Source organism: Typopeltis vanoorti, chromosome 2, assembly GCF_054136105.1.
Source record: "Typopeltis vanoorti isolate ZY-2024b chromosome 2, IOZ_Tvanoo_1.0, whole genome shotgun sequence".
Lineage (NCBI taxonomy): Eukaryota > Metazoa > Arthropoda > Arachnida > Uropygi > Thelyphonidae > Typopeltis > Typopeltis vanoorti.
This window is the reverse complement of record NC_143550.1, coordinates 29,886,410-29,901,054: the sequence shown is the minus strand read 5'-3', so window position 1 is coordinate 29,901,054 and position 14,645 is coordinate 29,886,410. Positions and strand designations below refer to the sequence as shown.

General features: G+C 34.3%; 1 protein-coding gene across 3 annotated transcripts in view; it reads right to left on the bottom strand.

Annotated features, from left to right (window-relative positions):
* LOC150108902 (phosphoserine phosphatase-like) overlaps nucleotides 1–14,018 on the bottom strand; it is a 70,784-nt gene extending 56,766 nt beyond the window's left edge. The window contains exon 1 of one of the 3 annotated variants that reach the window (XM_090410834.1): nucleotides 13,864–14,018. Coding sequence is in view for 2 of the 3 variants with exons in the window: in XM_090410827.1 (XP_090266953.1) it covers nucleotides 7,288–7,458 (171 nt within the window). In the remaining variant the exon portion in view is untranslated. Of the gene's footprint in view, nucleotides 1–6,547; nucleotides 6,672–7,287; nucleotides 7,516–13,863 lie in introns of those variants that run through there. The other 2 variants (XM_090410827.1, XM_090410833.1) reach the window with 2 other exon arrangements.
* Nucleotides 14,019–14,645: the final 627 nt, after the last annotated feature.

The window sequence follows — 14,645 nt, the reverse complement described above, 5'->3', positions numbered from 1 at the left end:
TTCTTTCTGTAATAGTTCATCTGAAGAACATAAGGAGTAAGCCCAATGAACCAGTGTTTTAATAGTTCCAGCCTCTTTGACTGGAATAATGATGAGATTCAGCATGGATACAATGGCCTCTGAGTCTTCTTCCTAAAAACTGAGAAATGTAGGTTACCATCTGGTTGATGAAGAATTAAAAGATCTAAAAAGGTTAACTGCTTATTTACTACTACTACTTCTAGGATGAATTGGATCCTTGGATGAAGTGCATTTAATTTAGAGAGAAACTGTTGTAATTCATAACAAGAGCCATTCCAAATAGCTTTGTACTGAAGATGCCTTTGACTTAGGCAAAAATTATATTTTATATAATTTTTGCCTAAAATAATATTTTACACGAGTTTATTCTGGTATCATACTTTATTTAAATATGTCTGCTCACAGTATTTCCCGATTGAAATACAAATGGAATGACCTAGGATGTAGGCGAAACAGCTGGGATTAAAGAGGGTACTGGGTTAGGTAATGAGAGAGAGAGAAATGGACTGAGGAAGACCTAGAAAAGTCACATCTAATCAGAAAAACTTGTTACTGATCTGGAAATGAAATGTTATGTATGTATATGAATGCTAGAAGTATCAGAAACATGGTGAATGAAATTATGCTGATTGAGTTTGTTCACCCAAGAATTTTTGGAATAAGTGAGATTTGGTTAGATGAGGATGATATCCTGACGGGAATAAAGGTGGAAGAGTATGATATTTTTCATGAAACAATAAAAAAGGATTTAGTACTGTTGATGATAGAAAAGGAGTTGTGCCCATGAAAGATAGGGATGAAAGGTGAAAATTGTGGCAGTGGTTTTGAGGTGAACAGAATAACAGTTAGATGTTATTATAGACCTGCCAATGTGAAGGGCAGTGATCATGAAATTAAGCAAATTAGTCAAGCAAACAGGAAAAGGGTGATTTTAATATGGCAATATAGACTGGGGTTATAAGATAGCATCTGGAAGTAAAGAAATTGAATTGCTTGTTTTTTAGTATGTAACACAGGGTACACAAGGACTGATGGATCTGATTATCCCATTGGAGGATGTCATTATAAATGAGGTGCAAAGTCTCCCTCCAGTTGGAGAGTGACCATGAAGTGATTGCATGAGTGGTTACCAGCCATGTGAGAAAACTATATGTGTGGAACTACAAGGCTGATGATTATGAAAAGCTCAGGAGACAGCATGCAGTTGTCACATGGGATGAGGAGTTGGGTGGAAAGGAGATCAGTGTTGCTTGGATGATATTCGAGCATAATCCAGTAGAAGTAGTCTAAACGTATTCCAAGGGTCAGAAGATTAAATAAGGTAGGTGAGAAATGGATGACGGCAACAGAGAGAAAGCATTATGGAGATGACATAAGATAAGTGATAATAATCATTCCCATTAGGAGTATAAAGAACGGGCAAGGAGGGTGACTCGGTTGGTAAGGGTCACAAAAGTGCAAAATGAACTTAGTTAATAAAGCAAAAAAAAAAAAAAAAAACTAGAGAGTTCTTTCAATATATTTATATGTAGCCAGCACAAAGAAAGAATGATTATGGTAGGATGACAACTGATTATGGAAAATGATAACTGCTGCAGAAGATATAGTTGAGATATTAAATGAGCAGTTCACAAAACGGTATTCATCCTTCTGAGTGTGACAGCATGAAGAGGTGAGAACAGTGAAGGGGGGGGGGAAGGAGACTAACTGTACATGAACAAGAGGTTGAGTAAACTTTATGTTAATAAGGCTATGGGACTTGATGATATATCATCATGTGTTTTGAGGGTACCAGGGAGTTGACATCTGATTTGGCATAATTGTTTATATTGAGTCTTGCATTGTGTCAAGTTCAAAAAGAGTGAAGACAAAATATACCACTTCATAAGAGCGGTGACAGAACTCAAGCTTCAAATTGTAGACCAATCCAGGGCAGGTGTTGTGGTTAGTATTAGAGAGGTTAGCAAGAACCAGGATCCAAAATTGGGTTGACAACAGCAGTATTCTATTTGATAGACAACACAAATTTGCTAAAGGAAGATCACATTTTTAGTAATCTGCTTACTTACAAGGGAGATCGATACACAGTAGGATAGTTAGATTTTTCAAAGGCTTGTGATATATTGCCACATAAGTCATAAGTTGATACTTATGACTGAATAAAAGAAGTCAGATATTAGATAAGTGCATTGGATTAGATACTGGCTTTTTGATAGGTATCAAGCAAGTTGTGCATGAGGGAGAAATAGATCAGAAGCCAAAAGTCACTAGTGGTGTGGCTCAAAGGTCTGTTTCAGGGCCATTACTCTTTAACTTTTATATTAATGATATAGGGGAATGTTGTCACACTGAGGGGATATTCAGTTGTTTGCAGATGATGGAAAGTTGGGAGGAACTATTAAGAAGTGGAGCAGATACTGTGGCCTTACAAGGACTCGAATGGACTTAGTGAATGGGTGCATGAATGGGGATACCAGTTCAACATTGTGAAATGTATCGTTTTAAAATTTGGAAAACAGATCTGATGTAGAATTTATTCTTGGTGGGGATATATAATTGGAGGTGGAGGAAATAAGAGATCTTGGAATGATATTGGATAAGGATCTAAAATTTAGAGGATGCATTGCAAAAATTGTGAGGACAACACACATTCTGACAATGATTTGTAAAAGTAAGGAAATTCTGGTTCCATTGTATAAGGCCTTGATTAGGTCATATATGGACTACTGTGAAGAGATTTGGCTACCTAGTTTTCAAAAGGATGAAGAGATATTGGAAACGATCCAGAGGCAATTGATTAAGGTGGTTTCTGGAATGTTGAGTATGAAGAAAGGCTGAGAAGATGCAATTTACAATCTAGTGGATAGGAGGAGCATTAGGAGATATGACAGAAACGTATAAGTTGGCAAGAGGTTCTTATCAAATTAGTGTTAAAAAGGTTTTTCAAAGAATGTCAGGAGGGAGAACAAGAGATCCTTATACAGCATCCAGGGATGCTGTATAAGGAGGGTGAGCAAAGCAGTGAGAAGCAGGGTTTTTTTGCATGGAGAGTGGCGAATGATTGGAATGCATTGCCTGAGAGAGTGCCATCTGCAGAAATTGCGAATGCATTTAAGGCATGTTATGATGACCAAGTCTTACCAAGAGTAAGACTAGGGGACCTCCCATGATGAGTCCCATGGAGGTCTGGAGATAATAAAATGCGAAATTCTATCCGGTTCTCAATACCATATTGACTTTGAGAACTTAACAATCTGCAACCCCACTGCAATCCCTCCAGGAGTAAAATCTGCTTCTCCAGGTTGAATACCCCAATAAAGTGATCATTTTTAAAAACAGCTTCAGTATATCACCTGCAGCAGATGCTTCCCCCCCACCTTCCATCTGAGTCGTTTCATCCACAATCATTTCTCCTCTTACTGGTCACATAATAAAAGAATTCCTTAGGATTTACCTCGGATTGTAGCACTTATTTCTTCTTGATTCCAATTTTTCATTCTTTACTATACTATACTAGTTTCTTGCTTGAGTGTTATATTCCAGATGCCACTGCCCTTTACCTCTATCTCCAATGAACCTCACAAATCCATGCTCTTGTAGATCTTGAATAGTAAGGACTTATAACATGGAGTAAGAATTTATTCCATGCTACTCCACAGCATCATCAGTAAACACACTGGATATGCCCCCACATACTTTTCTCAATATATCACAATTATACAAACTGAAAAGCAAAAAAGGTCCCTGAAGTACATTGCTTTTTCATATGTTGTCCCTCAAGCACTTTCTGATATATCTTTGTTAGATACGCTTCTGTAACACTAGTTTATTTACCATCACTAAAAATCTACCATTTATACAATTCCATGCAAAATTTGGTTAAAATGCTTAGCAAAATCCCAGTAATATCAACGTATTCATTTCCATTATCAAACCCAATTGCAAACTGATGAGGCCACCTCTTCCCTTAACAAAGCCCTCCAGTTCCATAAAGAACTTCTCTGCCCATTTCCTGAATATGGGCAATTGACTACTTTTCCACCCTGCAAACATTGAATAGCTCATAATCCAGAGTATTTGTTTTAGTCCCACTCCTGTATAATGTGGTTACTGGAACTCTGCTTATGATGAACTTCAGTATGAAAATCAGATCAAAAACATTAGCAATATGTGGCAAGTTCTTGGAAAACACACAGAGAAATCCCATCTAACCCAACTGTCATGCATGCATCAAGATTTTGCCACCTCCAACCTCACACCATGCTATGTTTGTTCAGATCGAAGACCCTAGCAAACTTCAGCTATTGAAGAAATAGTTCAACTATTTCTTCAATAGCTGTTACTCTTATAGCTTACTTTACTCAGCCAAATGCTTCTAAAATTCTGATTTTGATTTATTACCACACTTGTTTGCTTTTATAGCTTGCTCATTATATCATTCATATACATGCTCATCACACTTTCCACTCCACCATCTTTTTATGGTCTCATTTACTGCTATAAGTCTTCCAACTTCATGGAAGCATGGATGTAATCTACTAATTGAGCTTTCCAATTAATTCAACTCTCACTATGATATACTTTATCCTATTAACATTTAACTCGCACCAAACAAACCTACTGAATCCAAAGTCGCAAGTATTACTACCCTTATTCTGGATCTCTGCATCTAAAGGTTGCAATTCCTCTATTTTTAGGCATATTACCCCTTTTATTCTCTTTTCTATCTTCCCTGAAAACACCATATCCCACACATTCACTTCTAATAATCAGATCCTCATCTAGCGCAGTCAAGTCCCTCTAATAGCAGTAATTTTTGGCTAAAATGTACTCAAAAGTAAAACAACAAAACTCTTCCTCCTCTTGTGTTCCTGTTAATTCTGGAACTAACATAACCTCTTAGCTTGCATATATCTGTGCAACTGCAATGCTTAATCAGCTCAAATCTGCAAGTACTAAAACTACTCAAGCATTCATTTTCTCGGACTGCTTTACAGTTGCCACTACACAAATCTTCAGAATTATCTATCTATAAATCCTTTTGCCCATCACATCACCTCATGTATATACAAATTGAGTAGCATTTCTCCTACAAAACTTATGCATTAATTGATATGCTATCATTCTTCAACTTAGGTCAGCATTCTGGCAATAAATTTCGATCAACAATGATCTTGACTCATTTTCTTTCTCAATTCTTGCAGCAGTCCTTTCATGTTTTTTCTCGATTTATCACCTATATTCATGAGAAATATTGTCATTCATAGAAAGACATCTATTTTACCTTTCTCCATGGAATATGTACTTACACAAACATTACATAGACATGCACATAAAGAATATCCAAAAACAAAAAAAAATGTTTGTTACTGGATATGTTAAAGAGCTGATGAAAATGACTTATTCAACATCTTCTGCAAGTATGCTTCTTCTAGAGGAATGGGGAAAAATCTTTTAAACATACAAAAGTATAGTTTATGACAGCTTTTCCCTTAATTTATGAAAAATACTGACTGCTGTCCTGACAACTCACATAAAGTCATTCTAAATGGAATGCTATGCAAACTATTAAATTAATAATGGATTTAATTTAATATTCAAGGGAAAAATTGTTCCAAACCATATATTAACATGGTATTGATTTTTAAAAATGTAAAAACAACAAGAAAATAAAATGCTCAATTTGCAATAAATGTTAAGGGAACTTCCTTTAGAATAAAGTAAATGATAGCAATTAAAGCAGGTTCAAATTCATAAAATGAAAATTTCATGAGGAATCTACCTATCTGTCTTGTCCTGAGTTGAAAATGATAACATATATAATAAAAAATATATATCAAAAAATACTACTGCAGTTTCTTATTAAATACCAGTAAGCAACTGCTAACTGAAATGAAAGCCAGGCACTTTTTCAAGTCAACCTTATTCGAGGTTATATTGCTATTCTGTAGCATATTTCATGTATGTATATATATGCAAACAGTTTTGTGCTTGTCTACAGTTTCCAATCTTTTAAATATTTTTGTGAATTTCTTTCAAAATTTGCAGAATTGGGGAAAAACAAGATTAATTTGGAACTTAAGTTTCTGAATCTAAATTAGATATTCAAATAAACTAGCAATTTGCTAGCTATTGAAATGAATTATCAAAACAGAAAGATCAATAATTAGTAATTCATTATATAAATATTTTACATTACCATAAAAAGGCACATATCTTACTCTGGCACGTATTTACGTGGTATTATTGCTTTTAATCTTCAGCTTATTCTGATCGTGTTATTTATTAAATATTTTTAAATATTCAATAAATAGCATGATTGAATGCAATCCAAATGTGTGATACCATAAATTAAATTACATGAGCTCTTCACCTGTAAACAAATAACCTTTTTTGTATATGCTTTTAAATAATAAAAAATAATGTATATATATCTATGCATAATTCATCCTTTACGTTAAAAAGGATTTACTATTAAGTTAATAAATATTATTAAAATCATCGACAGACAAACCATCAGACTTACAAGCTGGAAAATCCCTCTGCACCGTGTTGGACATTCGGAGAGACTATACCGCATGCTAGTTGCATCAGGACGTTCAACCTCTGCGGTTAAGTTCTCATGTGTTTCAAAGCTATACGTCATGACGAGGAGCAAATCAGAAAGCAGCCCAAGCCGCCGTATAGCGTGTGGAAAATTCCCACAACCGAGGATTTTTCCTATACAGCTATAGCTATTATTGAACGCTCTAAGTGAAGCTTTCTCCTGTTCACTTTTATATCCCCCCCACCTGCATCGTTTTTTTTTTGTTTTTTTTTTAAGAAGAAGTCATGGCGTTACTTTCAAAGGCAATACCTACAGTTAGTTTCTTTTTATTATTATCATTTTTTGGCATTTGCAAAAATAATAACACATCCCCATTCTTACATTATGAATATTTTTACATCTCTACTTCAGGAATCAAAGGAATGAAATATTTTTATCCACAGCTGATCTTCAAAAAATGGTAGGTTGATTTGAAAATATGTTTTATCAACTATCTCGTTTACAATACGAAATCAGTGAAAATCATATTTTTAAGGTGATCGTTTAAATATCATAAATTATACAGCACACACAACACAATATATATAAAGTTTTGTTTTCTACATTATTTTGATTTTGGTGTCACACAATAATAACAGTAATAAGGTTTGATTCTCTACATTATTTCGATTATATATCGACAAGTAAAGTAATATAGAAAAAAAATTGCTAAAGAATACCATTTTGTATAGATGAGGGCATACTGTAGTATTAGAATGACTATGATTTCGCCTTGACAATGACAACTTTTCGAACTGATTACCGCACAAAAAATTCTCGAAAAAAAGGGCACCCATACTTCTGTGTAAGTACTTAGTCCATAAGTTCCCAGATACACGAATCATAAACATATCGCACGTCAGCTTTAAATATGAAATCCGATGGATATCTGAGACAAAATCCGATCACCAAATAGTGCTGTACTTAGGCATTGATGTTTAACGATAATAGCATCCTGTCGTAGGTATCCAGTTTGATAGGAGAATCTTATTGTACAGATGAATTTGGATAAAAGCAGACATCTTCCGATCGATAATTCAAAGTAGCTGCTATCGAAATACATTGTTGTCACTGCTCGTTTGAAGGCGCTGCGTGCACTGTTTACCAGATGTTTTCAAACGACTTCAAAAATTAAAGTCCTCATCGTTTCTCCTCTTCGAATTAATTGGAATTAAAGAACTGATACGCGCTACCTTCGTAAGCAAATTATTATCTACAATTAAAGCCAATACACCTTAACAACCTTGCACACCGCTTTATTGTAATCAACGCCAAACACAATCAACCAACTGTTAGCAACAGAGGGCGCCTCCAACATAAAGGTTTTCTAATTTTGCTTCCTAAGCTTATTTTACGTTCGAAATGATGAATGAAAACTATGATTGTAATATGTAGAAAAAATATCCCACGGATACAAAATATAATCTATAAACAAAATATAATAAACACGACTTCACTTCAAACTGTGTCTTCGTTATGGTGAAACTGGCGAAAACCAGAGTTTAATGAACTTTGATTTTAGTGTTCGGTTTCATTTCAGCATCAGCACCAGGAATCTTCATAAAGTTTCCTGGTGCTGATGTTGCTTTTTAATTTGTTATGAAGTTATGTTTTTATATTATTTTAATTATTAATTAATTAGGACCAGTTCCTAATCTTACACCCTGCTACATGCAGTTTGAATCACGAATACATCAATAGATGCTCTGAAAATTTTATAAAATTCCTCAGGACTAGAATTCCGGTATTAAAAGGTTAATGGAAACTGCACTTTAAGTATTTGAAAATACTAGCGAATGGTGATAATCATCACCATAATGTTGACACAGTAATAAATACTGATACACTTATATCCTGATGAAAATAATCCATTCTATTTCAGTGAAAATATTTTCCGCTTCTTTAAGGCTAGAAAGCCAGACATTTTCAGTCACAAGCTTGCCTATAGATCACATGGAACAATTACAAGTTGTAGAATACATTTATAAAAGTAGAATGCAGGGTGTCTCATATATATATATATATATATATATATATATATATATATATGTAGAAAGTATTTTTACCTTGGGTAAAATTATGTTAAAGATACCAAGCAATTTTAAACTTGGTTTTACTCCATTTCCCAAGTAAGCAAACAGACAAAAAGTCAAGTTTGCGCCTGCAATTGATGCAAGTCTAACTGATCCTACAGGTAGTGCAAGATCAGGGCAACTCGTGGTAAAGGTGGGGCAAGCTCCGATCACTAATCTTAATATTTACCTTTAATGCCAAAACACATCTCCAAGAAGGGAATGTATGATGTTTTGTATTAAAGGCAAGGGGCCACTACCCAGACCGGTTTCGACCTTTATTGAGGCCTCATCAGTGGGAGCTAGGCTAGAATACCAAGATTCTAGAATACCAAGAATACCACTGATGAGGCCTCAATAAAGGTCGAAACCGGTCTGGGTAGTGGCCCCTTGCCTTTAATACAAAACATCATACATCCCCTTCTTGGAGATGTGTTTTGGCATTAAAGGTAAATATTAAGATTAGTGATCGGAGCTTGCCCCACCTTTACCACGAGTTGCCCCGATCTTGCACTACCTGTAGGATCAGTTAGACTTGCATCAATTGCAGGCGCAAACTTGACTTTTTGTCTGTTTGCTTACTTGGGAAATGGAGTAAAACCAAGTTTAAAATTGCTTGGTATCTTTAACATATATATATATATATATATATATATATATATATATATATATATATATATATATATATATATATATATATATATATATATATATATATATATATATATATATATATATATATATATATATATATATATATATATATATACACACACACACAGCCGATTTGCCTGTTTTGAGGGATAAAACAAAGCAAAAAAAAAAAAAACGAGTTTCCAGGAGAGAAAACCCTACCATCTCCATATTAAACTGCCTAAAAATCACCTTCACTTGAAAAGCCATGATAAAGGTTCTTCGTATTGCAGTGTGTCTCATATATTTGCGTTATATATGCAGAACAATAAACACTTCCAAAGCTCACTGTTTTTTTTTTTTTTTAATTTCAAAAGAATATGGTTCGTTAAATTAAAAGACATCTATTATACTTGAAATGAAATTATATTATTGTTTTAATCCTTTACCAATCGTAAGCAAACAAAGTTTGCGAAGTATTGTTACGACTAGTCCTTCACATCAATTGCCTCAGGGAATTGATGTGAAGTGGTAAATATCAGGGTATTGATATGTAAATATCAGGGAATTGATGTTCACATCAATTCCCTGATATTTGAATTATGTGAATTTAAATATTTAATTATGTGACATTTAATTATGTGATATTTAAATATTTAATTATGTGATATTTAAATTATGTGAACATCAATTCCCTGATATGTAAATATCAGGGAATTGATGTGAAGATGGTACAGTATTTTAATAATATGATGATATACCATTTTTCTACTTGTACTCGTATATGGAAAACATATGCCGTTTTCTGCAGTGATTTAATCTTATATCTTCCTGAGTTTAACTCCCACTGGGTAGTAACCTTCTTCTCATAATGCATAGCAATATACACATCCGATAGGAAGTGCAATTTGCATTATGGAATACCGAAGCAACTGATGCGAATTCAACAACCTTTATATACAGTAAAAAAAAAGAACTGAATAACCACAATGATTATGTTATGGAGTACACTGGTGATGAAGTACGTTTTTTTTTTTTTTTTTTTTTTTTTTTTTTTTTTTTTTTGCGGCATACCGTACAAGTAGATTAGTTGTGAAGACACTTGACTAGCTAATGGTGTTTGCTTAGACTTGAGTAAAGAATTAAAGTAAGAATATAAATTGTTAAATATACTTTGTAACGAAACTTTCTATCGTTAAAAATTGTATCATCATTCTATCAGAGTAGACAGAGAACAAGTTACTTCAGCTGAAGTAACACACTTTATATAGAATATGTAAGAGACCTTGTTGGTCTGCCAGATTGCCCAGAAATGGCGTGATCGCTAGATCTAAATCTTTTTTTCACTTTTATATTCTGTCTTTCGTGTATTTACGCCATTCCTTCCCATAATCGTTGTTTCACAAGCATTACAACAGGAAGAAACCTCGTGCAGAATACTGTAAATTTAAAATGTTTGAAATCATTAAATTTTTCATATTCATTTTCAATTATGCTTTAGTTCAGTGCTTTTTAAACTTATGGATGTAAAGTCCCCCTTTGGAAAAATTAAAATATTTCACGGCCCCCATCGAAAAAAAATCGTAATATAGACATATGAGACATATGTTATTACAATATTTGTTGTATTTACATTCATTACAAAACATACACAGCGAATATTGCAAAAATCAAATGCAAACATTACATTTTTAGCATCTAACATATACATTTGACATGGCACATTAACTTATATTTTTATATAGATAGATATTATCTATCTTATTAGTCTTAAAACATTTAAAATTTTTTTCATTATTTCACGGCCCCCTCAATAAAACTGACGGCCACAGTTTGGGAAACACTGCTTTAGTTAAAATATAAACAGATATTTTGATGCTTTAGACCAGTGGTTCTTAACCGGTGTTCCGCGAACTGGTTACAAGTGTTCCGCCGGTGAAAGATGTCACATGACACAGTTCTGAGTATAATTGACTACTCTGAATAAAAATGTCGAGGGAATTATTATAACAGAACAATTAACAATATTGGAAGAAAAGATTTCAAGTTACTTTCCTTCCTTAAATACACACAATTATGACTGGATACGAAATCCATTTGGCACAGTTACAAGAAGAAGAATAATTAGTTACCTTGTCAACGGATCGTACTCTAAAAATTAAATTCTCTGAAATAACTCTTGAGGAATTTTGGATTTTTGTTCAAGCCGAATACCCAGCTCTCTCCACAAGGGCATTGAAAATTTTGTTACAGTTTTCAACAACATATTTGTGTGAGCTCGGTTTCTCAATATTAACCCATATAAAAACTAAAACGCGTGAAAGACTTACTAATATAGACAAGGAGATGAGGGTAGCTATATCACATATTAGACCTGATATTGCTGAAAGCCGACAAGCTCAAGTACCGCATTAAAATACGTTCCATTTTTTATAAAAAGCAAGTCCATGCATATTTTTATTGTTAGTTTTATGACCCTAATGCTCTTGGTGTTCCCCAAATTTTTCTTATAATCAAAAGTGTTCCGTGACTTCGAAAAGGTTAAGAACCACTGTTGTATATAGAGGAAATGTGCTGCTATGGAAAAAAATGTACAATTCAGACATCAACAAGGCGTGTGATATGGTCCAATAGTTACTCCCTCGTCTCCAACTTGTATCAAGTACTGTTTGATTTTATTATAAAGATTTCACAAGGAAACAGTATCCAGAGTCTCTATAGCCAGTCGGTTGTGAGGAATCCATTTCGTAAGAAATGCCTGTGTTCGAATCCCGTGTAAGATGCGAAGAACCTTTATCAGAGTTTTTCATTTAAAGGTGAGTAAGCGAGTTTCACATGAATTTTTCTCTCCCTCTCTCTCTCCTTCGGAAAAACTGGTATTTATCCCTCCAACCTACAAGGGGAATCCATGCAATCTGCACACATGGCCATAGGATTAACCATCTTATCCTAAATATTATCTTTAGATAAGAACAGATTTCCTTGACTGAAATAACATTAATCTAATAAGTTTTTTTTTTTTTTTTCCCCAACCGCGCATACAGTATGCCCGTCTGTCTGCTGTCGTGCATTTCATCTCTTGAACTTGACTGATTTTTATGTATTATGAGAAAATTTATAAAAATCATCATTCGTAACTTCTCCTATGTAAATAATGGTTGTGCAATAATAAGAAAAACTAAAATGGGGCCAAAAATTCGTTTAAAAAAAAAAAAGAAAAAAGTAAACGATATAAAAGTATGGAATTGGTTTGTTATGATTTTGCTCAGGAACCAATCCCTGAAGCGCACAGGATTAAATGGGGGGGAAGGTTAAATAAAATTACATTTTTTTATTTAAAAAAATTTGCAGCGTTGAATTTCAATACACAATGTTTGGAATTAGGCTCATCCTACCAGCACTCAAACCTGTGGAAAAACCTGTTGTCATGGGATCATACATCGCATTTGTATGCTTCAGAGACAGAGGAAACTATTATATATATATATATATATATATATATATATATATATAGAGAGAGAGAGAGAGAGAGAGAGAGAGAGAGAATGTTCAAGTTTAAACTGCAGTTATAACTTAAACTATTCCTCAGCTATTAACGAAGTAAGTAAAATATTACTTTTTTAGACTACATTTTTCCATGAAATTAACACTCGGTCAGTTTGCACTATAAGAAGTTGCTTCAGCCTGTCATGTCAAGTATGACTTAGCCAAGCGTTCACTAATTCTACTACTTTCCAGCTATATCCAACCACAGTGAACTTAATGTCTCATGCTGCGATTCCTCTCTCTCTCTCTCTCTCTCCAATCACTTCCGGTTTCGCGCTTCTGCTCATATGAGCAGACTCATGCATTGAATTTTACATTCTTGTAGCTAAGTCAAAGCAACTACTTTATATTCTCGAAAACTCAATTTGCATAGGTCTCTCTCTTTCTTTCTTTCCCTCAGAGAGCGCTGCTGCTTCAAGATTTGGTAACAGTGGTGTACTACAGAAGATCTGCTTTAGCATCTTGAAATGGCGGTGTATTATTATTATCTTCAACATTAATTATATTCCTACTACATAAAAAAAAAAATGCTTCGTTAAACTTGTATATCGCCATCACACTAATAAAGTATTAACCGTTATATATCTCCAAACACCTTTCCAAGCTAAAACAAATCTTAGAAATCGTTATACATGGAGGAGTTAGGTTAGGTTAGGTTAAAGTTATACCTAAATTAAACTTAGAATACTGAAGCTAGCTTAGCTGCATGCCTAAATCTACAACTTCCAATCGCTTTTTTTTACACACATTCATAAAAATATCTACCGAATTTGTATTTATAATTACATAAACTCCATCAACTCCGCTTTGTTTCTAATCCTCAGTCCGCCCACAGCACTAGAAATGTGCAGTTTTTTTAATACAATTTAAAGTCATTCTCTGTGGTAAACTTTTGTAATCTGCATTATCATGAAATAACACTGAAGATTTTCTAGTTAGAAAAGCTGAACTACAAATTGAATATGAACTAAAGCGAAAAGTACAAAACTAGGTCAAAAGAACTACCTGGCTGCTGCTGTGTGTGTGTAGCAGTTGGTGGCGTCAACAAGTACTTCAGTACTCAGGCCCTCCTGTGGAAGCGTCCGCCCAGTAAAGCCAATGGGAGAGAAAGGGAAGTATGTGTACCGGAGACAGGTTTAATAGGGAGTACCGACTACCCTGATAGCAACAGTGACGTAAACAAGTCGACTTTATACCGAGCTGAGTGAGACTGAGGAGGGATGTATTTATGATGCATCCTGTTTTTATCTAAACCAACGTACGAGGATTCGATAACGTTATCTTAGGTGGTATCACCAGCTGAGAGTGCATTTGATAAGACATCGGGAGACTCCTAGAGATAGCAAACCCATTGACTTATGTCATAATTTTCTTTGGTGATGTAATGTCTAGCTGATTATCGCATTTCTGTGATTCCATCAGTGATGGTCGTAGATTAGCAACTCCGTCTATGAAATTCAAAGTAAAATTTCACCCGCCCATTAGACAATTAAATCATATAGAAATATGATTTAATCTCTTTGCTTTGAGAAATAATGTGCTGTTTCCCCCCCCCCCCCCCATCGGTGCTGTAAAACGCACCAAACAAACACAGCAGTATCCCCTTTTGCACAAGATATAAGGTACAATACAAAGGAAAAACAAGAGTAATAAATCCAGTGAATTCACGTGTATACCGGATAGGCCTCATGAGCCCACTCTGTTTAGTTCTATGCCCAACACGCGATTTCTTCATGGAGAAAAACTTAGGTTATTTTATTCTCCACTGAATGGCAAAATTTCAGTGC